The 23,193-nt window shown below is 40.3% G+C and overlaps 1 protein-coding gene across 1 annotated transcript in view; it reads left to right on the top strand.

Moving 5' to 3' along the window:
- Window positions 1–4,817: 4,817 nt before the first annotated feature.
- The window catches only part of MRAP2 (melanocortin 2 receptor accessory protein 2), a 37,517-nt gene continuing 19,141 nt past the window's right edge, over window positions 4,818–23,193 (top strand). Inside the window, exon 1 of the mRNA XM_060167687.1 lies at window positions 4,818–4,947. Coding sequence (XP_060023670.1) covers window positions 4,821–4,947 — 127 coding nt within the window. The 5' untranslated portion in view covers window positions 4,818–4,820. The remainder of the gene's footprint in view (window positions 4,948–23,193) is intronic.

The following is a 23,193-nucleotide window of genomic DNA, read 5'->3' as shown; positions in this document are numbered from 1 at the left end:
AAAGAGATAAGAATAAGTAATTAATGAGACCTTCATGGCCCAGGTCAGAATGGAGGTTGGCATCCTGGGTGGCATGCCCACTTTTGGAATTTGGGAATTGAACAGACAGAAGATAGAATGACTGCAATTGGGAATTTTGATCTCAAATCCAAATGGGTCATTAGGTCTGCCTCCATACAAGCTGATCACCTTGGGTCTTTGGGTCTGTGGCCTGGCCAACAGCTGCTTGGAGTATCTTCCTGGCTGTGTTGTCAGTTTTGTGTGCGTGCGTGCACATGTGCTCATTTTTTAGGGTTTATAGGCATCTTTTGGTTCTCTCTTTAATGGGCTAATCCCGTGCCTGAGTTGGTGGCCACTTGGAAAACTCATGTGCTGATGTCTACCCCTTAACATGGAAATAAAGGTCCAGTCCAAGGAAACAGCTCCCCTGGCCCATGTACCCAACATGACCCACCAAGGCTATTGATGAAGAGTTTTTAGTCACTCCATATACATCTTCCCAAATTCAGGGAGGTGGAGAGAATTGCTTGACCTGTCTTTAAGAAGGCAAGAGGGTGCCCAGGAGTGGTGTGGGAATCTGGGTTGGAGGAGGAAAGACTGGATAATTGAAAGGAGAGATGAAAGTGTTGGGAAGGTGGGTGGGAGAAGAGGGCTATTTAGACTGCCGTGAGAGGTGTCTGGGACCTGCTAATAGCCCTCTCTGTTTGTATGTGAGGTCTTCCCTCCCTCTCCCACCCCCATAAGCTGGCCTAAGCTACCCTGTGCACACCTGGAAAAGGTAAACTTCCTTTTCAGGTGGGGCTGTGAGGTGCAGTCATAATTTTTCATTATTGTTGTTGGCAAGATACTCAAAAGATCAATTAGTCTCTCCGTGCAGCTCCTGGAGGCTTGTTTGGGATACGTTTCCTCTGGAAGAAGTTATTTTTAGTGATGCTAATATTATGAAGAAAGCTGACATTCAGAGAATCTCAGGAGGGGGAGTGCAGGAGCAGAGTGGGTGCAGAGGGCAGCCGCACACCGAGGTCTGCGTTTCCTGTTTGCCGTGTTCTGAAGAGAGCAGCTGTCTGATTCCAGCACCCTGTGAGGAAGCCTCAGTGCGCAACCCCCTGCCTCTCCCTCAGTGTGTGTTAAGGGCCAGACATTCCTCACTGTGATGAGAATATCACCCTCTGGAGGCTGATACCCAGACATGCTGGCAGTTTCCAAATGGTGAAACAGTGCTAGCTTCTGTGTCTGCAAAGCTCAGAAAGGCAACCCTGGACTACGACAATGGACATTATACAAAATCCTGCCTTCTGTTTGTTGTTTGTCCTTGTGCATGTGATGGCCCAAGCTGGTTGATCTGAGACTTGCATGAAAACATTACCTCATGGACCTTTTCAAGGGTGCGAGGTGAAAGCAGAAGCCAGAGGTTCTGTCCTCCAGATCTATCTCTGGAATTCAAGAACTGAGAGGAAATAGCCAGTGAAAACACAAGCCGCTCCTTTTATCTGAAGTCCTCCACAGCGGTGTCTGCTTGGGTGGGAGCGGGGTGGCCGGCATCCTATTCTGCTTCCCCAGAGAACCTCTTGTCTCCAGGCATCTGTCAGGTGTCCTCTCTTAAAGGGCAGCCTTTCCACTCTCAGGACCTTTTCACCTATGGTCTCCCTCCATCCTTAAATAGTTCACTTAGAAGAACAGGAATGATGTAAGGGAGAGAAAAAGAAGGAATGAAAAGACACTCTCTCTGTGGTAGGTAAGTGGTTGATGCTTCTTGGTATCTGACTCTTATACAGATATTTTGCTTGCTAGTTCCTGGCTGGCCCTGTGCAGGTGGTGCTAATGCTTCTTCCTGAGCCGATAGGAAGACCCTCTGGTCCCATGGGCCTGGGCGGCCACGGATGGGGAACCACTGTGCACGGATGTGGAGAAGAGCATAGCCATGGGGAGTGATGCTCAGAGCATGGAAAACACTCTCTCATCTTTATTTTCTCCATTGTTTCATGTACTTTTTTCTATTTTCTATTTTTGACACCAGATGAAGCCCAGTGCCCCTCTCTGCTTATTACATTGGCTGTAATGCTGATTTCCAATAAAAATGATATGCTCAAACCAGACTTCATCTTATTTTCCTTAAAAAAAGAGACATTATTACCTTATTTTTGACTGGATGAAACATGAATCCCATGATGTACGTTTCTCATTATGATTTTTAAACCATTGAAACGAATGCCTTTTGACTTATTTTTTATTATAGTAATTTTATTCGTCTAGACCACACAGATCAATTAACCACATGGTGAAGTTGATAGGAACTGGCTGACAGGGGAGTTGGTGTTGTCTAAAGAATAAACCTAGGCTTTTCTATCCCAGACTAGCACTTCTTAGCTTATAATAGTAGTGCTGGCTACTCTTGATTGACCTCAACCTGGGTCCTGGCTGTGCACATTTCATGCAACATCACATTGAATCTTTACAGCAACTCCATGATGTAGGTACTGTTATCACCTTCATTCTCCTGATGGGAAAACAGAAGCTCAGATCATTTTTTTCCCATGGCTCTCAAGGCGGGGAGGGGTAGGTAAACTTTTTCTATAAAGTATCAGAAAGTAAATATTTTAGGTTTTTGCGGCTCTACTATCTCTGTCACTACTACTCAGCTGTTATAGTGCTAGAGAAGACAAAAGATACAAAAACAAACGAGGGTAGCTGTGTTCCAATAAAGCCTTATTTATGGACTCTGATATTTGAATTTCACATAATTCTCTCAGGTCATGAAATAATATCATTGTTTTGATGTTTTTCCCCAACCGTTAAATATATTAAAATATTTTTCACTTGCAGGCTATACAAAAACAGGTAGTGGGCTGGATTTGATGATTCCGGTGTAGATGACAAGAGTATGCAGAGAAGGAGGGGTGGGTTAGGATGAAGTGGTAGGAGGAATACTCCTGCCGGAGGGAACAGTATGTGTGCCCATTCCAGGGAGCATGAAGTATTTGAGGAACTGCAAGAAATCCAAGTGCGGCTTGGTATAGGGAAGGAGGCAAGATGAGAGGAGACAGCAGGGCTCAAGCCATGACCTTGTAAGACATTTTAAGGATTTTAGACTTTGTCCTTGGAGCAATGGGAAGCCATTTAAAAGTACTAAGCAAAAGAGTGACAGGGTAATTTGTCTTTTTAAAAGTTCTTTGGCTGATGTGTGGAGAATGGATTGCAACGGATCCGTAAGAGTAGAAGCAGAAAAAGCAGGGATCTCAAGAAGTGGGCCAGGTGGATGGTGATGGTGTCAATTAGTGACTGTAGCCAGACCACTTCCTGTCAACAACAGGAAGTCAGGATGGTCGGTTTTGCAGATGAGGAAAATGTGGCTGGGAGAGCTGAAGTGTCTTCCCTGGCAGCATAGCAAATGGAGAGAAAAATCAATGATGAAGACCCTCGTCTATTTCATCGTTGAGGGAAATCAACTCTTGTTCAAATACTAGAAATGCCAAAGAAGATATGGTGGTAATGATTTTATGTTATTTTTGTGGCAGTATTAGGAAGGTAACTGAATCCTTACTCAAAGGTCAGCTTTTCTTAAAATTTGTGTAGCTTTCTTTCCCAAAGGACAATTGGTACAGTCTCTTCTACCTTTGGAGGAGTGATTCGCCTGGGTGGGCACTCAGAGTCACCCTCTAATTCTGACACTGGCATGCATCTCTGGGTCATAGCACACCATCTTTTGAACAATAGAATGTGAGGGGTTGGAGTCTGTTTCTATGGGGTCCAGGACTGGCCTGGGGAAGAACGGAAGAGGGAAAGGTGAGACTCGTGCCTTGGGCCAGAGGGGTGGTGGTGATTTTGCCTCGGTTTCTCTGGGGGTTGTGCCCTAACGGCAGTGGTGGGTGGTACTGCCCCATGGCGGGTGGGAGAAGGGGAACTTCAGAAAGCTCTTGTGGAGTGGGATCTAGTGGTTATACTGCTCAGTGGATCTTGGTTTTGGCTGGTACTTTATTCAGATTTCCCCTTATATTACTGTTGTCACTTAGTGTTCTTTCCCCATTGTTAGGGGAGGTCTCTGGAGTCCTGGTCTAGCATCTTCTCCTAGCCCACAATGTATGGTGCCTCACATATAGCAGATGCTCAGTACTGAATATTGGCTCTGTGCACTTGTTGCCTTTGGTATCCATGCTGCACAGTACAACCTCGTCTCACAAAGAAGTCAGCATTTTAAAATCTCAAATGATAACAAACAAGGCATTGGGACATCCTGAAAATAGGACAGATTTCAGGAGTTAGCAGTGACCAAGATAGGGATTCCACTGAGGATCTTCTCCAATGATGTGACTTTTGTTGTCCCCTTCTTTTTTCTCCACCCCTATTTCATAAGACATAGGTCCCATGTCTTTATTTTTGCATGGTAGGTGCCCAGTAGACGTCTACTGGGCTTCTCTTCTGATACTGATTTTATTTATTCTCTGTAGGCTCCGCATAGGTGGTGATAGGTGATGTGGCTGAAGTCGTGAGCTCAGAGATTTTGATACACTCTCCCCCTTCTTACTTCCTTCTTTCATCAGTTATTGGAAGTTGGTTATGTGCCAGGCACTGGGTTAAGTTCTGGGGGAACAACCATGAAAGAAGACATGGCCTCTGGTTGCAAATAATGCATACCAGTCTCGTGGAGAGATAAAAGGAAGTAATGGCCACTGGGAATGCAGGCAGCCAGGGAGGGCTTTCCCTGACCTGGTGGATAGGACCTCCCTGAGGCTGTTGCCTGCTGACCTCCTGAACGGGGTCAAGGACAATGTGGATGCGTTAACAGACTCTACACTCGCCTTTCTCCATTTCTGCAGGTGGAGATGTCTGCCCAGAGGTTAGTTTCTAATGGGACGTCCCATCAATCTGCATCTAATTCTGATTACACCTGGGAATATGAGTATTATGAGATTGGACCAGTTTCCTTTGAAGGACTGAAGGCTCACAAATGTAAGTCTTGTGCAATTCCCCATTGTAACCATGATGTGTGTTCGCTTTAACCTGTGAAATCCCCAGTGTTTACTTTTCCTGAACATTCTTTTTATAGAAATCTGTCCTCTACCCCCAAATCCCTGGAAAACACCCCTCCAAATATAGGCTTATTGCTCAAGGATGTATAATATGAGTGACGAAGAACTTGAAAGATTCCCTTAGTGGCGGAACATGAATCAATGTCACTTTCAAATTGAGATTTTTAAAAAATTAATGATGCCAGCTCTCCAAAACCATGTGAACATTTGGACCATCAAAAATGTGTACACAAATAGAATCTGGAACTCTAATTTGAAGAACCTTCTCTTGTAACAGTCCACAACATCCTTTCAGCCCCACTGGGTTTCTGGGGCTGTGGAAAGCAGTCTGTCTGTGTGTGTTCGTAGTGATGGACTAGAATAGCCTGCAGTCATTCCCAGCTCTGTGTTATAGGCATGCGTTGTGCTTTGTGTTATTGGAGCGATTAATGATCCAGCACAGAGCAAGGAAATATAACTCTATGAAAGGTTACCGTCCACCTCCAGTCATAACTGCCTGCTGACTGGCCAGCAGGAAGCAGCTCAGTTTACTTAAACAGAGTTGACATGATAAGCAGAAAGTGCTGCTCACTACCGGGTCCTGTCGTGGTTACCCCATAAATGGTCCAGAGATGTTTGCTTGTTTCAGAATGAATGTCCGCAGCACCATAAAAGTCGTAGGTTCTTATCTGGCTCAGCTTAATGGAACATGTTAGGAAATACAAGAGAGACTAGAATTGAAGATGCAAATGTGGCAAAGGAAATGCTTTCACTTCTTTTGTGTTTCCTGGCCACTGCCACTCTAAGCTGTCTTGGCATTCATGGTTCCTCACTCCTACTTGCAAAGTGGGCTTTCTATTTTTTTCAGCTTCATTGAGGTATACTTGACAAATAAAATTGTAATATATTTAAAGTATACAAAGTGATAATTTGATATATTTTATATATTGTGAAAAGATTCCCCCCGTCGAGTTAATTAACACATCCATCACCTCAGGTATGTATTTGTTTGATTGTTTATTCATTGGTGAGAACATTTAAGTTCTATTCCCTTGCAAATTTCAATTGTACAAAACAGTGTTATCAACTATACTTTCCATGTTATACATTAGATCCTTAGATCTTATTCAGCTTATAGCTGAAAGTTTATACTCTTTTACCAACCTCTCCTGATTTCCCCGATCCCCCAGCCCCTGGCAACCACTTTTCTGCTCTATTTCTGTGAGTTCGACTTCTTTTCTTTTTTTTAGAGTCTACATGTAAGTGATATCATGCACTATTTGTCTTTCTCTGTCTAGCTTATTTCACTTCATATAATGCCCTCCAGTTTCACAAATCTTGTCATAAATGACAGTATTTCCTTCTTCTTAAAGGCCAAATAATACTCAAATATCTATTTATCTATCTATAACATTTAATTAATCCATTCATCCATGAATAGACAAGGTTGTTTCCATACCTTGGCTGTTGTGAATAATGTTACCATGAACATGGGAGTATAGATAACCTCTTCAAGATAACGCTTTCATTTCTGTTGGATATATATCCAGAAATGGGAAAGCTGGATGATATGGTAGTTCTACTTTTAATTTCTTGAGGAAATTTCATGCTGTTTTTCATAGTGGCTGCACCAGTTACATTCCTACCCACAATGCACAAGGGCTCCCTTTTCTCCACATCCTCACCAACAGTTGTTATCTCTTGGCTTTTTGGTAACAGACATTCTAACAGTGGTGAAATGATATCTCCTTGAGGTTTTGAATTGCATTTTTCTAAAGATTAGCAGTGTTGACCACATTTTCATGTACCTGTGGACCATTTGGATATCTTCTTTGGAAAAATGTCTATTCAGGCCCTTTGCCCATTTTTAAATTGCATTGTTTTTTTGCTATTGAGTTGTATGAGTTCCTTGTATATTTTGGATATTAACCCCTTACCAGATATGTGATTTGCAAATGTTCTCATATTCCATAATTTGCCTTTTCATTTTGTCGATGGTTTCCTTTGCTGTGCAGAGGCTTTTTTTTTTTTTTGCACGGTACGAGGGCCTCTCACTGTTGTGGCCTCTCCCGCTGTGGAGCACAGGCTCCGGATGCGCAGGCTCAGCGGCCATGGCTCATGGGCCCAGCTGCTCCATGGCATATGGGATCTTCCCGGACCGGGGCACGAACCCATGTCCCCTGCATCGGCAGGCGGACTCTCAACCACTGTGCCACCAGGGAAGCCCTGTGCAGAGGCTTTTTAGTTTGATGTACTCCCACTTGTTTATTTTTGCCTTTGTTCCCTTTGCTTTTGGTGTTAAATCCACAAACTCATCACCAAGAGTGATGTCAAGGAGCTTACCCCTATGTTTATGACCGTTATTTTGAATTCTCACTAAGGTCTGTTTCTGGAGATTTATCTTATTCTTTTGTTTGGAATACATTCCTCTATTTCTTCAGTGTCCTTGACTCTCTGTTTTGGTTTCTGTGCATTAGATAAGAGCCACCACTCCCAGTCTAGCAGAGTGGTCTTATATAGGAAATGAACCTTGTCATTCAGCCAGGCCTGAGATCTTAGTTTTCTCTCAAACTTGTATGATTGTTCAAGCAGACTTCTTTGTATTAGTAGCTCCTAGTAATTGAGGGCGTGTCAAGACCTGTCTGTGTCTGGAAGGAGAGGATTGTGGTCAGTGCCTAGATGCAGTTTGATTAGAAGCAGAACCTCAGGCAGCAGCTGCAGAGTAAATAGTTAAATTCTTTCCAGGGAGAAACTGGGAAGTGGGCATTTTGTCTGCTCCTTCTGTGCTGAGCCTGGTGGAGAGCCATGGAAGGGTGCTGTCAGGCTTTTTAAGAACTACAGTCCTGTCGGACTCATGGCTATCAGAGCTAGGATATCAGGCAGTCCCTTGGACAGCAGCTGCAACAGCTGGGGCGCCAGACTTGTATAAAAGCTCCTTCCAGGGAGATACTGACAACTTGGTTTTTTATTATTGGAATGGGCTAGAGGAAGAAGGCAGGGAAGTATGTGTTGGCTTCACTGGTCCCTGGGAAGGATCACAGCTGGCCCCTAGATGCCTGATAAATTAGAAGTCTGGCCCTCAGGCATCATCTTCTAAAGCAAGCAGATAAACCCCTTTCAGAGAAAGACTGGGAAATGGGTGTTTTTGCCTGCTCCCCCTGCACTGAGCCCTGGGGAGATAGTCATGTGTGCCCATGAAGAACTGCTCCTTTGTTTGCTATAACCTTGGATTCTCATGGACAAAAGCCCTGTCTGCTTTCAGAGCTAGATGTTTAGGAGGCTTGTCTCTCTAGTGGGAATCTTTTATTTTTAATTGAGGTAAAATTGGTACATAATATTATGTAAGTGTCAGGTGTACAAAATTATATTTAACATCTGTGTACACTATAAAGTGATCATCACCAAAGGTCTAGTTATCCACCATCACCATACAGTTGACCCCTTTTACCCATTTCACCTGTCCCCTAACTCCCTTCCCCTCTGATAACCACTGATCTGTTTTCTGTGTCTATCAATTTTTTGTTTGTTTTGTTTGTTTGTTTTAGATTCCACATATGAGTGAAATTATACAGTATTTGTCTTTCTCTAGTGTATTTTCTTTTCTCTAGTGTATTTCACTTAACATAATACCCTCACGGTCTATCTATATTGTCTCAAATGGCAACATTGCATTCTTTTTTATGACTGAGTAATATTCCATTTTCTCTGTGTGTTTGTACCATCTTCATTATCCATTCATCCATTGATGGACACTTAGGTTGTTTCCAAATCTTTGCTATTATAAATAATGCTGTGGATTGGTTCAAGATGGCAGAGTAGAAGGACGTGTTCTCACTCCCTCTTGTGAGAGCACTGGAATCACAACTAACTGCTGAACAGTCATCGACAGGAAGATGCTGGAACTCACCAAAAAAGATACCCCACATCCAAAGACAAAGGAGAAGCCACAATAAGATGGTAGGAGGGGCGCAACACAGTAAAATCAAATCCCATAACTGCTGGGTGGGTGACTCACAAACTGGAGAACACTTATACCACAGAAGTCCACCCACTGGAGTGAAGGTTCTGAGCCCCACATCAGGCTTCCCAACCTGGGGGTCTGGCAATGGGAGGAGGAATTACTAGAGAATCAGACTTTGAAGCCTGGTGGGATTTGATTGCAGGACTTTGACAGGACTGGGGGAAACAGAGACTCCACTCTTGGAGGGCACACACAAAGTAGTGTGTGCATCGGGACCCAGGGGAAGGAGCAGTGACCCCATAGGAGACTGAACCAGACCTACCTGCTAGTGTTGGAGGGTCTCCTGCAGAGGCGGGGGGTGGCTGTGTCTCACCATGAGGACAAGGACACTGGCAGCAGAAGTTCTGGGAAGTACTCCTGGCGTGAGTGCTCCCAGAGTCCGCCATTAGCCCCACCAAAGAGCCCCGGTAGGCTCCAGTGTTGGGTTGCCTCAGGCCAAACAAGCAACAGGGAGGGAACCCAGCCCCACCCATCAGCAGACAAGTGGATTAAAGTTTTACTGAGCTCTGCACACCAGAGCAACAGCCAGCTCTACCCACCACCAGTCCCTCCCATCAGGAAACTTGCACAAGCCTCTTAGGTAGCCTCATCCACTAGAAGGCAGACAGCAGAAGCAAGAAGAACTACAATCCTGCAGCCTGTGGAACAAAAACCACATTCACAGAAAGATAGACAAGATGAAAAGACAGAGGGCTATGTACCAGATGAAGGAACAAGATGAAACCCCAGAAAAACAACTAAATGAAGTGGAGATAGGCAACCTTCCAGAAAAAGAATTCAGAATAATGATAGTGAAGATGATCCAGGACCTCGGAAAAAGAATGGAGGCAAAGATCGAGAAGATGCAAGAAATGTTTAACAAAGACCTAGAAGAATTAAAGAACAAACAAACAGAGATGAACAATACAGTAACTGAAATGAAAAATACACTAGAAGGAATCAATAGCAGAATAACTGAGGCAGAAGAATGGATAAGTGACCTGGAAGACAGAATAGTGAAATTCACTGCTGCAGAACAGAATAAAGAAGAAAGAATAAAAAGAAATGAAGACAGCCTAAGAGACCTCTGGGACAACATTAAATGCAACAACATTCGCATTTTAGGGGTCCCAGAAGGAGAAGAAAGAGAGAAAGGACCCAAGAAAATATTTGAAGAGATTATAGTCAAAAAATTCCCTAACCTGGGAAAGGAGATAACCACCCAAGTCCAGGAGGCACAGAGAGTCCCACACAGGATAAACCCAAGGAGAAACACGCCAAGACACATAGTAATCAAATTGGCAAAAATTAAAGACAAAGTATTGAAAGAAGCAAGGGAAAAACAACAAATAACATACAAGGGAACTCCCATACGGTTAACAGCTGATTTCTCAGTGGACGCTCTACAAGCCAGAAGGGAGGGGAATGACATTTAAAGTGATGAAAGGGAAGAACCTACAACCAAGGTTACTCTCCCTGGCAAGGATCTCATTCAGATTCGATGGAGAAATCAAAAGCTCTACAGACAAGCAAAAGCTAAGAGAATTCAGCACCACCACAGCAGCTCTACAACAAATGCTAAAGGAACTTCTGTAAGTGGGAAACACAAGAGAAGAAAAGGACCTACAAAAACAAAGCCAAAACAATTAAGAAAATGGTCATAGGAACATACATATCGATAATTACCTTAAACGTGAATGGATTAAATGCTCCAACCAAAAGACACAGCCTCGCTGAATGGATACAAAAACAAGACCCATATATATTCTGTCTACAAGAGACCCACTTCAGACCTAGGGACACATACAGACTGAAAGTGAGGGGATGGAAAAAGATATTCCATGCAAATGGAAATCCAAAGAAAGCTGGAGTAGCAATCCTCAATATCAGATAAAATAGACTTTAAAATAAAGAATGTTACAAGAGACAAGGAAGGACACTACATAATGATCAAGGGATCAATCCAAGAAGAAGATATAACAATTATAAATATATGTGCATCCAACATAGGAGCACCTCAATACATAAGGCAACTGCTAACAACTATAAAAGAGGAAATCGACAGTAACACAATAATAGTGGGGAACTTTAACACCTCACTTACACCAAAGCACAGACCATCCAAACAGAAAGTTAATAAGGAAACACAAGCTTTAAATGACACAACAGACCAGATAGATTTAATTGATATTTATAGGACATTCCATCCAAAAACAGCAGGTTACACTTTCTTCTCAAGTGCGCACATAACATTCTCCAGGATAGATCACATCTTGGGTCACAAATCAAGCCTCAGTAAATTTAAGGAAATTGAAATCATATCAAGCATCTTTTCTGACCACAACATTATGAGATTAGATATCAATTACAGGGGAAAAAACGTAAAAAACACAAACACATGGAGGCTAAACAATACGTTCCTAAATAACCAAGAGACCACTGAAGAAATCAAAGAGGAAATCAAATACCTAGAGACAAATAACGATGAAAACACGATGATCCAAAACCTATGGGATGTGGCAAAAGCAGTTCTAAGAGGGAAGTTTATAGCAATACAATCCTACTCAAGAAACAACAAATGGGCTTCCCTGGTGGCGCAGCGGTTGAGAGTCTGCCTGCCGATGCAGGGGACATGGGTTCCTGCCTTGGTTCAGGAATATCCCACGTGCCGCGGAGTGGCTAGGCCCATGAGCATGACCACTGAGCCTGCGTGTCCGGAGCCTGTGCTCTGCAACGGGAGAGGCCACAGCAGCGAGAAGCCCGTGTACCACAAAAAAAAAAAAAAAAAAGAAACAACAAACATCTCAAATAAACAATCTAACCTTACACGTAAAAGAACTAGAGAAAGAAGAACAAACAAAACCCAAAGTTAGTAGAAGGAAAGAAATCATAAAGGTCAGAGCCGAAATAAATGAAAAAGAAACAAAGAAAACAAAGCAAAGATCAATAAAACTAAGAGCTGGTTCTTTGAGAAGATAAACAAAATTGATAAACCATTAGCCAGACTCATCAAGAAAAAGAGGGAGAGGACTCAAATCATTAAAATTAGAAATGAAAAAAGAGAAGTTACAACAGACACCACAGAAATACAAAGTATCCTAAGAGACTACCACAGGCAACTCTATGCCAATAAAATGGACACCCTGGAAGAAATGGACAAATTCTTAGAAAGTTATAACCTTCCAAGACTGAACCAGGAAGAAATAGAAAATATGAACAGATCAATCACAAGTATTGAAATTGAAATTGTGATTAAAAATCTTCCAACAAACAAAAGCTCAGGACCAGATGGCTTCACAGGTGAATTCTATCAAACATTTAGAGGAGAGCTAACATCCATCCTTCTCAGACTCTTGCAAAAAATTGCAGAGGAAGGAACACTCCCAAACTCATTCTATGAGGCCACCATCACCTTGATACCAAAACCAGACAAAGATACTACAAAAAAAGAAAATGACAGACCAATATCACTCATGAATATAGATGCAAAAATCCTCAACAGAATACTAGCAAACAGAATCCAACAATACATTAAAGGATCATACACCATGATCAAGTAGGATTTATCCCAAGGATGCAAGGATTCTTCAATATACACAAATCAATCAATGTAATACAACATATTAACAAACTGAAGGAGAAAAAACATATGATCATCTCAATAGATGCATAAAAAGCTTTTGAGAAAATTCAACACCCACTTATGATAAAAACTCTCCAGAAGGTGGGCATAGGGGGAACCCACCTCAACATATTAAAAGCCATATATGACAAACCCACAGTAAACATCATTCTCAATGGTGAAAAACTGAAAGCATTTCCTCTAAGATCAGGAAAAAGACAAGCATATCCACTCTCATCACTATTATTCAACAAAATTTTGGAAGTCCTAGCCACGGCAGTCAGAGAAGAAAAAGAAATAAAAGGAATACAAATTGGAAAAGAAGAGTAAAACTGTCACTGTTTGCAGATGACCTGATACTATACATAGAGAATCCTAAAGATGCCACTAAAAAACTACTAGAGCTAATCAATAAATTTGGTAAAGTTGCAGGATACAAAATTAATGCACAGAAATCTCTTGCATTCCTATACACTAATGATGAAAAATGTGAAAGAGCCAAGGGGGGAAAGTGGCGGGGCAGGGGGGGAGAGGTGGGATGAATTGGGAGACTGGGATTGACATATATACACCAATATGTATAAAATGGATAACTAATAAGAACCTGCTGTATAAAAAAAATTAAATTAAAAAAATAATGCTGCAATGAACATAGGTGTTTATACATCTTTGCGAATTAGTGTTTTCATATTCTTCAGATAAATACCTAGAAGTAGAATAGTTGGATCATATGGTAGTTCTATTCTTAATTTTTTGAGGACTCTCCATACTGTTTTGTATAGTGGCTGCACCAATTTACATTCCTACCAATAGCGCTCAAGTGTTCCCTTTTCTTCTCATCCTCTCAAACACTTGCTATTTCTTGTCTTGAGAGCCATTCTAACAGTTGTAAGGTGATATCTCATAGTGGTTTTGATTTGAATTTCTCTAATAGTTAGTGATATTGAACATCTTTTCATGTGCCCTTTGGCCATCTGTATGTCTTCTTTGGAAAGATGTCTATTCAGATCCTCTGCCCATTTTTTAGTAGAGTTGTGTGTGTTTTTTGTTGTTGTATTGTCTGTGTTCTCTATATTTTTTATATTAACCCCTTTTGTATATATGATTTACAGATTTCTCCCATTCAGTAGGCTGCCTTTTTGTTTTGATGATGGTTTCTTTCACTGTGCAGAAACTTTTTAGTTTGATGTAGTCCCATTTATTTATTTTGCTTTTGTTTCCCTTGCCTTTGGAGTCAGATCTCTAAAAACATCACTAAGAATGATGTCAATAAGGTTACCACCTATGTTTTCTTCTAGAAATTTTATGGTTTCAGGTCTTATAGTCAAGCCTTTAATCCATTTTGAGTTAATTTTTGTGTATGGTATAAGATAGTGATCTAGTTTCATTCTTTTGCATGTGGCTGTCCAGTTTTCCCAACACCATTTATTGAAGAGACTGTCCTTTCCCCATACTATGTCCTTGGCTCCACTGTCATAGATTAATTGTCCATATATGTGTGGGTTTATTTCTGGGCTCTCTCTTTTCTTCATTGATCTGTGTGTCTGTTTTTATGACAATATCACACTGTTTTGATACTATAGCTTTGTAGTATATTTTGAAATCAGGGAGTATGATTCCTCCAGGTTTGTTCTTTCTCAAGATTGCTTTGACTATTCAGGATCTTTTGTGGTTCCATACAAATTTTAGAATTATTTGTTCTAGTTCTGTGAAATATGTCATTGGTATTTCATTAGGGATGGCATTGAATCTGTAGATTGCTTTGCATAGTATGGACATTTTAGCAATGTTAATTTTTCCAATCCTTGAATGCAGAATATCTTTCCATTTATTTGTGTCTTCTTCAGGTTTTTTTTTTTGTCAGAGTCTTACAGTTTTCAGCATAGAGATTTTCACCTCCTTGGTTAAATTTATTCTTAGGTATATTATTCTTTTTGATACAATTGTAAATGGAATTGTTTTCTTAATTTCTACTTATGATAGTTCATTATCAGTGTATAGAAATACCAGAGTTTCTGTATATTGAGTTTGTATCCTGCAAGTTTACTGAATTCATTTTTATAGTTGTAACAGTTTTTTGGTGGAGTCTTCAGGGTTTTCTACATATAGTACCATGTCAGCTGCAAATAGTGAAAGTTTTACTTGTTCCTTTTCAGTTTGGATGCTTTTTATTTCTTTTTCTTGTCTAATTGCTAAGACTTCCAATACTATGTTGAATAAAAGTGACAAGTGTGGGCATCCTAGTCTTGTTCCTGGTCTTAGAGGAAGAGCTTTCAGTTTTTCCCTGTTGAGTATGATGTTAGCTGTGGGTTTGTTATATTGATACATGGCTTTTATTAAGTTGAGGTATATTTCCTCCATACCCACTTTTTTTCCCCATGCTATCCTGTTACATTTAATCTCAGCAACTTGCATCCAAGAACTCATTCAAGAGAACATTATATAAGTTTATAAGCCATATTAAGTTGTACCAAAAAAGCTTTGCTCTCCTTTAAACAGCCCTGAAAAACATGTTGTTTCTATTTGGTACTTAGATGATACTTTTTTAAAAAATTAAAGTATAGTTGATTTACAATGTTGTGCCAATCTCTGCTGTATAGCAAAATGACTCAGTTATACACATACATGCATTCTTTGCCATTATGGTTTATCCCAGGAGATTGGATATAGTTCCCTGTGCTATACAGTAGGACTTTGTTGTTTATCCATTCAAAATGTAATAGTTTGCATCTACCAACCTCAAACTCTAACTTGATCCCTCTCCCTCCCCCCTCCCCCTTGGCAACCACAAGTCTGTTCTCTATAGCTGTGAGTCTATTTCTACTTTGTAGGTAAGTTCATTCGTGCCATATTTTAGATTCCACACATATGTGATATCATATAGTATTTGTCTTTCTCTTTCTGACTTATTTCACTTAGTGTGATCATCTCTAGCTGCATCCATGTTGCTGCAAATGGCATTATTTCATTCTTTTTTATGGCTGAGTAATATTCCATTGTATATATGTACCCCATCTTCTTTATCCATTCATCTGTCAATGGACATTTAGGTTGTTTCCATGTCTTGGCTATTGTGAATAGTGCTGCTATGAACATAGGGGTGCATGTATCTTTTTGAATTATAGTTTTGTCTGGGTAGGAGTGGGGTTGCTGGATCATATGGTAGGTCTATTTTTAGTTTTCTGAGGAAACTCTGTGCTGTTTTCCATAGCAGCTGCACCAACTTACATTCCCACCAACAGTGTAGGAGGGTTCCCTTTTCTCCACACCGTCTTCAACACTTGTTATTTGTAGACTTTTTAATGATAGTCATTTTGACTGGTGTGAGGTGGTACCTCATTGTAGTTTTGATGTGCATTTCTCTAATAATTAGTGATGTTGAGCATCTTTTCATGTGCCTATTGGTCATCTGTATGTCTTTTTGGAGAAATGTCTATTAATATAGTCACTTTGTTGAGAGTTCTTGTAAATGGATGTCGACTTTTGTCAAATGCTTTTTATGCAACGATTGATATGATCATGTGATTTTTATCTTTCATCCTGTTAATGTGGTGTATCATGTTGATTGATTTGCAGATACTGAACCATTTTTGGATCCCTGAAATAAATCCCTCTTATTCATGGTGTATGATCTTTTTAATGTATGTTAAATTCAGTTTGCTAGTGTTTTGTTGAAGACTTTTGCATCTATTTTCGCAAAGATATTGGCATGTGATTTTTTTTTCCCTTGGTATTCTTGTCTGGTTTTGGTATCAGGATAATATGGCCTTGTAAAATGAGTTGGAAACATTTCCTCCTCTTAATTTTTTTGGAACAATTTGAAAAGCATAGGTATTAAATCTTTGAATGTTTCGTAGAATTCACCAGTGAAGTCGCCTGGTCCTATACTTTTGTTTGTTTGGAAGTTTTTTAAAATCACTGATTCAATCTCCTTATTAGTAATTGGTCTATTCAGATTTTCTATTTCTCTATAATTCAGTCTTAGAAGATTGTGTGTTTCTAGAAACTTATCCATTTCTTCTAGGTTGTTGAATTTGTTGGTATATAGGTGTTCTTAGGAGTCTCTTATAATCTTTTCTATTTCTGTGGTATCAGTTGTAATTTCTCCTCTTTCATTTCTGACTATATTTGATTCTTCTCTGTTTTTTTTCTTGGTTAGTCTAGCTGTTGGCTTGTTGATTTTGTTTATCTTTTCAAAGAACCAGCTCTTAGTTTCATTAATCCTTTCTATTTTTTTTCATTTATTTTGGGTCTGATCTTTATTATTTCCTTCCTAATGCCAACTTTGAACTTTGTTCTTTGTTTTCTAGATCCTTTAGGTGTAATGTTAGATTGTTTATTTGAGATTTTTCTTGTTTCTTGTGGTAGGCCTGTATTGCTATGAACTTCCCTCTTAGAATCGCTTTTGCTGCCTCTTATAGATTTTAGTATGTCATATTTTTGTTTTCATTTGTCTTTAGGTATTTTTTAATTTCTCCTTTGATTTCTTCAAAGATTCATTGGTTGTTCAGATTAAATGTTGTTTAATCTTCACATTTTTGTGGTTTTTACAATTTTCTTCCCATATTTGATTTCTAGTTTTATACCATTGTGGTTGGGAAAGATGCTTAATATGATTTCAAACTTCTTGAATTTATTGAGACTTGTTTTTTGGCTTGTTTAACATGTTATCTAGCCTGGAGAGTGTTCCATGTGCACCTGAGAATGGGTACTCTGCTGCTTTTGGATGAAACGCTTTGTATGTATCTATTAAATCTGTCTGCTCTAATGTGTCATTTAAGCCTAATATTTCTTTATTGATTTTCTGTTTGAATGATGTATCCACTGAGGTAAGTGGGGTGTTAAAGTCCCCTACTGTTAGTTTGTTGATGTTAATTTCACTCCTTAGGCCTGTTAATTATTTGCTTTATGTATTGTGGAGCTCCTATATTGGGTGCATATGTATTTTTTAAGTGTTACATCTTCTTGCTGCATTGACCTCTTTATCATTATATATATCCTCTTTGTCTTTTATTACATTCTTTGTTTTAAAGTCTGTTTTGTATGAGTATAGCTACACCAGCTTTCTTTTAGTTTCCATTTGCATGGACTATCTTTCCTCATCCTTTCACTTTTAATTTGTGTGTGTCCTTACTTCTGAAGTGGATCTCTTGTAGGCAGCATCCAGATGGGTCTTGTTTTTTTATCCATTCAGTCACTCTATGTCTTTTGATTGGACAATTTAGTCCACTTACATTTAAAGTAATTACTGATAGATATGTACTTATTGCCATTTTGTTAATTATTTTTGGATTGTTTTTGTAGTTCCTCTCTGTTTCTTTTTCTCTTTCTCTCTTCCCTTGTGGTTTCATGGCTGTCTTTAGTGTTATGTTTAGGTTAATTCCTCTTTCTTTTGTGTATTTACTATAAGTTTTTGTTTGTGGCTACCATGGTTTACATTTGCATATAATGGTCTGTTTTAGGTTGATAACAACTTAAATTTGAACACATTCCAGAAGGTTACTTTTTTTTTTACTCCCTCCCTCATGTTTTATATTTTTTGACATCTTTATGACATCTATATAGATGTATATATGCATCTATATATCTATATTTATGACATCTTTTACATTTTTTATTTTATGTATACTTTAATTATTTTAGTTTTAGTTAATTTTTCTATTTTTTGTCTTTTAATCTTCATTCTTGCTTTATAAGTGATTGATCCATTACCTTTACTACTGACTTACCTATTCTAGTGAGATTTTTACTCAATGTTTTTATGTTATTAATCAATGCCATTTCTTTTTAGCTTAAAGAAGTCTCTTTATCATTTTTTGTAAGTCCAGTTTAACGGTGATGAACTCCTCTAGGTTTTGCTTATCTGGGAAACTCTTAAACTCTTCAATTCTGAATGATAACCTTGTCAGGTAGAGAACTTTTGGTTGGAATTTTTTCCTTTCAGCACTTTGAATATGTCATGCCACTCCCTTCACCTGCTAAGTTTCTGCTGAAAAATTTACTGATAGCCTTATGGGGTTTCTCTTGTATATGTGAAGTTTTTTTTGTTGTTTTGTTTTAGCTACTTTTAAGATTCTCTCTTTATCTTTGCCTTTTATCATTTTAATTATGGTGTGTCTTGGTGTGGATCTCTTTGGGTTCATCTTATTTGGAACTCTCTAGACTTACTGGACCTGGATGTCTATTTCCTTCTTCAGACTAGGAAAGTTTTCAGCTAATATTTCTTCAGATAAGCTTTCTGGCCCTTTCTCCTCCTTTTGGACCCCTATAATGTGAATGTTATTCTGCTTGACATTGTTCCAAAAGTCCCTTGAGATATCTTTACTTTTTAAAATTCTTTTTTTGTTTTTGCTCCTGTGTCTTAGTGAGTTCCATTGCTTTGTCTTCCTGGTGTGTTCTGCTTCATCCAGTCTGCTGTTGAACCCCTCTAGTTTGTTTTTCAGTTCAGTTATTATATTCTTCAGCTCTTTAACTTCTGTTTAGTACTTTCTTATATTTTCTCTTTCTTTGTTGAAGCTCTTACTGTGTTGCTCCATTCTTCTCCCAAGTTCAGTGAACATCTTTATGACCATTACTTTGAACTTTTTATCAGGTAGATTGTTTATCTCCATTTCATTAAGGTCTTTTTCTGAGGTTTTGTCTTGTTCTTTCATTAGGGACATATTCCTCTGTCTCCTCATTTTGAGTAACTCTCTGTGTTTGTTTCTGTATATTGGGCCAAAAAGCTGCCTCCTCCAGTCTTGAAGGAGTGGCCTTGTGTAGGAAATCCTGTGGGCCTCAGATGCCCTGGCCACTAGAGCTGGGCACTCAAGGGGCATCCCCTGTATGGGCTGCATGTGCCAGCCTGCTGCAGTGCAGGGGTGGGCAGGGGTCTTGCCCAACCCAGCTGTGGCATGCAGCTGTAGCACAGGGGTGGGTGGAGCTCTCATTGAGGCACACCTACTGGCACTAGCAGGTTAGAGGGAGACTTCCAAAATGGCACCCACCAGTGCTGGCATTAGCAAGGTAGAATGAAATCACAAGAATGGCATCTGCCAGTGTGTCCATCACCAGAAAGAGTCCCAGCAGGTTCCTGCCTTTCCAGCAGATTCTTGAAGATTAGTTAATGGGTCTCCTTCATGAATAGTCCAGGTGCTTTTCAAACGGGTGTTTTTGTGCTGGATTCTGGGGCAAGGGAGTCTGTGAGCCCTTTAAAAAGCAGGTTCTCCATTCCCTACAGATCTGTGTTTTTCCTGGATGTAATCCTCATTGGTTTTCAAAGCCAGGCATTTTGGGGGCTTGTCTCTCCTATGCAGGATCTAAGATTTGAGGTGCTTGCTATAGAGCACAGACCACCTCACTCCTTAGAGAAAAGTTCTGTATTTTTGAGATCCCTCCCAATTGTGGGTCGCTGCACCAGGGTGAAGATTTTTTTTTTGGTGAGACTGTGTTTCTGCATCTCCTAACTGTCTCAATGCTGTCTTTTTATCCTTTGTTGTGGAGGCTCTGTTTGTCCAGTTTTCAGGTCTTTTTTAGAAGGAAGTATTCCCTATGTAGTTGTAGATTTGTTGTGTCCGTGGGAGGAGGTGAATTCAGGATCTTCCTACACCACCATCTTGAACTGCCTCCAGTGGGGCTCTAGATGTGTGGTCTAAACCCTTCCTCAGGGAGAATGTGGGAGTTGGGGGTTACCTCAGATGGCTATGTTGCTGTGCTGGGGGTGGGGTTAATGGCAAGAGTGTGTCTCAGCCTTTCCTACTCATTTGGATGTGAGTAGGAAATCATTTGTCAGATGTGTAGGAGTTGCTCAGATAGTTTCTGGATCTCTTTCAGAGGGAATTGCTCCATATGTAGCTGTATATTCCATGTGTCTGTGGGAGGAGGGGAGCTCAGGAGCCTCCTGAGTTTCCATCATGGTCAACTCCCAATTCCAGCTAATAAAGTGCTTAGCCTTTGTTCCCACTCCCTCATTGCAGGAAGGACCACAAGAGCCGGGGCTTCATGTATAGGTCCTGGGGCCTGGATGCTACTGATTGCTGATGGCTGTGGCAGACCATCTGGCTGGGCAATTAGAGGGACAGGAGCAGTGATACCCTGGCTGGTTCCTGCCCTCTGGTCTCCAGCTATGGGACTAAAAGGCTTCGGAGTTACTAATTTCCTGGATCAAGAGCTTTCTATTTTTGTTCCTTAAAAATCATTAACTAAACCACATATCATTTACCCCTGAAGTGAATAGTAATAATTAAATGCTTTTGCTCATTCCTGTATTGATGTCTTCTCAGTAGTTCTTTGTGGAAGTAAAAAAAAAAAAAAAAAAGTACATGGAATCCATTAGGATGTGCTGTCATCAATTATCTGATGGAAGGCTGTTGCCGTCAGGGTGTGAAATCACCCCCTTTAACTTACTATGATTCTTTAATCTGTTATTTTCTGGGAAAATCTGTAGGTAAGGATACTTGCTGTTAAGAATTTTAGCAGAAATCAAAATGACTGGGCAAATTGCCATATATTTCCCTGTAATATATGCTTTTACAGGCAGAGAAAACAGCCTGCTGCTGTAGTTTTGGTTGGTGCATTTCCAGAAACAGTTGAAAATCTCTTTGGGGCATATTACATTTAGAAATGATTATAGCTGGAAAAAAATTCCTACAAAATGTAGGGAGAAGTATGATACACTACATACTTCCTTTACTCACTATGTCATTAATAAGGAGTGCTTTTGTTTTTAACATTCCCATTAGGAAAACCCAAAAATTCCTGGGTGGGTCCTTGCTGTTTTGATTAAGAGATCTGATTAAAGTAGAGGCCCTTAGCTTCAGGAACAAACCCCAAGACATGCAGGAAAGTAAGTGAACTATTGTACTGTGTACCTTGGTATAGTCTCTTCCACTTTAAAATGCTGTAATTCTGGCCTTCAAGTGCGTCTCCTTGTTTGGCTGAGCAAAATTCAAAGCCAGTTAGGTGCAGTTTCAAAAGAATAAAAGCGAGTCATTTCAATGGGAAGCACTTATGAAGATAGGAATGACCATAGCAATTACCTTCATTTATTTGACCTGTAATGGATCTTCATAGCAATAGCTACATCTCTAGTTAGACTGAGTTCTCCTGCCTGCTGAAATTAAGATTCCTACCTCCAAAGGGTCTTTCATCTGAGAAACAACCTCTGATGGTCATTGTGCATTCTCCTTTTGCCTTCAGTTTTGGATCTGGTATTAAACCTTATATCTATCAGAAGTGGACATATATCTGACATACACTGGGTACCAGCAGAATGGACATTCATTCATTCTGCATGTATTTGTTGAGGACCTGTTATGTGCAGCACTATTTTAAGCACTGGAGATACAACAGTGAACAGAAAAGACAAAACACTGTCTCATATGGATCTTGCATTTTACTGGGAGAGAGATAATAAGTAAGTTAAATAGATGAACTATGCCAGATGGTGATAAAAGATAGAGTAGGGAAAGGAGATGTGGAGAGTCGAGGTGAAAGTATAGCTAGAATGGCCATGGAAGGCCTTCCTGAGAAGGAGAAAAATGATAAAAGACCTAAAGGAAGTGAGAGATTGAGCTATAAGATACTTTGGGAAGAACATTCCAGAAAGTGCTCCATGGCAAGAGCAAAATGGAACACACAAGGGACAATGAGGAGGTCAGCCTGGTGCCAGAGGGGTGAATAAGAGGCAGAACGTCAGGAGACAAAGTCAGGTGATGGGGAAGAGGGCACTGGGGCCTTAGAGGTCAAGCTAAGGACTTATGACTTAGGACATTTTCTCTGAGAAGTCATTTGAGGGTTTGGAGCAGAAGCGTGGTACCTAGCTTGGGTTTCAGTAAGATCACTCTGCAGCTGGGGAAGGAAGGGGATGAGATTGGAAGCAGAGGCCAGGCAGGGGGCTATTGCCGAAATCCAGGCAGCTGCTGAGGTGACTTGGACCATGGTGGGGGCAGTGGAGTGGTAAGAAGTACATACACTCTGGATCTTTTTGAAGATAGATCTGACAGGACTTGTCGGTGGACTGGCAGTAGGGTGCAAGAGAAGGAGAAGGGCCAAGGACGATTTGAAACTTGTGATCTGAGTAACTGGCAGTATGAATTGCCATTGACTGAGATGGGGAAGACTGGGAGAAACAGCACCCCCAGGAGCTCATTTTTGGACTTGTTCAACTGAGACCCGTCAGACCTCCAAGAGGACATGAGGGGAGAGGTAGGTGTACAGTGAAGGTATAAATTTGAGAATCATCAGCCTATTCAAACCCAAGAGGCTGGTTGAATGAGTATTGATTAGAAAACTAAAGAGGTCCCAGAATTGAGCCCTGGGACACCCTAGCGTTTAGAAATTGGGGGATGTTCAGAAGAAAGCAGCAAAGGAGTTTGAATTGAATTTATAGAAAGGTAAGAAGAAAATTGTGTGATTGTGGTTTCCTGGAAGCCAAGTGAAGAAAGGGTTTCAAAGATGAGACCATGGAATGTGTCACATGCTGCTATTATGGTTAAGTAAGTCGAGGGCTGAGACTTGACTCTTGGATTTACAGTGTAGAAATTAATGGCAATGACCTTAAAAGCAGTTTCAGTAGAGTGTTAGGA

The sequence above is a fragment of the Lagenorhynchus albirostris genome, chromosome 12 (assembly GCF_949774975.1).
Source record: "Lagenorhynchus albirostris chromosome 12, mLagAlb1.1, whole genome shotgun sequence".
Classification (NCBI taxonomy): domain Eukaryota; kingdom Metazoa; phylum Chordata; class Mammalia; order Artiodactyla; family Delphinidae; genus Lagenorhynchus; species Lagenorhynchus albirostris.
Note: the sequence above shows the minus strand (reverse complement) of the source record. Positions and strands in the feature narration are given on the sequence as shown.